General features: G+C 48.9%; 1 protein-coding gene across 1 annotated transcript in view; it reads right to left on the reverse strand.

Annotated features, from left to right (window-relative positions):
• The window catches only part of LOC123060144 (cleavage stimulation factor subunit 77), a 10565-nt gene extending 10088 nt beyond the window's left edge, over positions 1–477 (reverse strand). Inside the window, exons 1-2 of the mRNA XM_044482717.1 lie at positions 256–477; positions 17–89 (exon numbers count right to left, since the gene is read on the reverse strand). Of these exons, the coding sequence (XP_044338652.1) occupies positions 17–67 (51 nt within the window). The 5' untranslated portion in view covers positions 68–89; positions 256–477. The remainder of the gene's footprint in view (positions 1–16; positions 90–255) is intronic.
• Between the last annotated feature and the right edge of the window lie 1039 nt (positions 478–1516).

Below are 1516 nucleotides of genomic sequence, written 5' to 3' on the forward strand. Positions count from 1 at the left end.
TGGTGAGTGAGCTCACGAGGGTCTCGTGGGCGAGGATCTCGGCGGCCTCCACGTTGTAGATGTCCATCGCCGCCACGGCCGCCGATTTCCTGCGCGACAAAACCAGGTTAGGAGTGCTGAGAACCGAATGGAGCGTGTATGGATTAGATTTGTGGTGGCGAACGAGCGAGAGGGTTTGGATTCGAGTGCTCGCGGGATGGGGTGGGGAATCCAGGCGAGGAGGGAGAGAGAGGGGGAGGGGGGTTAGGGCTTAACCCCGGAAGAAATCGCTGGGAGGAGAGGTTGGGTCGTTGCTCCGCGCCGGTGGCGACTGCGCTGGGATGCGTCCCTCGGCGGGCGGCGACGGCTGGAACACGGGGGGCGCGAGCGGCGACGGCGGGGAGTGGCGGGAGGCGGCGACGGCGACGGCGACGGCGAAGCGAGAGGAGCAAGGCAGGGATTGCGGGCGCAGTGGCAATCTGTAAAAACGAGCTAACTAGAGGGTGTTTTCGGGGTGTACGGATGAAAATCCACAAAGATTTAGGGTTTTTTTTTTATTCAAAGGAATTTTGTAGGAGCATTGAAAGATTAGAATCCCTAGGAATTTTTCTAATGTCGATTGTTTGATTCATGATTTTTCTTATATGGATTGTTTGATTCATAATTTTTCTTATGCTGATTGTTGATTTATAGGTTTGAATCTCACAGGAATTTTTTAAGGCACCTCCAACATCGACCAACAACCGGACACTGCATCCGTCCGCGGTCACGGGGCTGGTCCGAGGACACTGATGTGGGAACCGATCATCCAAAGCTATTCACGTACATTTAAACTGGATCTCAACAAACTAGACAAATTGCATGCAACCCGGATAGCTTTCATACAAACCAGAGCATATTCATTACATTTCGAACAGTTTTTTAAGAGGGGGTGGGATGAACCTAAACCTAGCCTACAGCGACGTCCATCGTCCAAATCCTTGTTGTTCCCTTTCGGTGACCACATCCTCCATTTGTCGTCTCCATGAGCGACGGGGATAAGACCCGCGAAGTGAAGGTGTCGTCGTCCGCGAAAAAAAGTAGAACATGCAAGACAGACCGGCCCACTTGAGACACAATGCCCCACTATCTCCCATGCTTTACTCCTCCTCGCCGGAGTCCGTGACTCTTTCTCTATGGAGATTGATGAGCTGGATCCAGCATTAATTCAGAAGGTTATACCTCAGGTAACATCAGAGATGAATGAGAGGATGATGAGACCGTACACGACAGAAGAGGTAAAGAAAAGCTCTTTTCTCCATTGGGGATATGAAGGTGGCAGGTAGGGATGGTCTTCATGCTATTTTTTTCAAAAAATATTGGCACATTCTTGGTGATGTTTTAACTGAAGTCCTTAATGCCATCAATGACAAAACAATCCAGAAGGATGGAATGATATCGTTAACATTATGATTCCAAAAACTAATGAACTGGAAAGGATCACCCAAATATAGACCAATTAGTTTGTGTAATGTAATGTACAAAGTAATCTCCAAAA

This window comes from Triticum aestivum, chromosome 3A, assembly GCF_018294505.1.
Source record: "Triticum aestivum cultivar Chinese Spring chromosome 3A, IWGSC CS RefSeq v2.1, whole genome shotgun sequence".
Classification (NCBI taxonomy): domain Eukaryota; kingdom Viridiplantae; phylum Streptophyta; class Magnoliopsida; order Poales; family Poaceae; genus Triticum; species Triticum aestivum.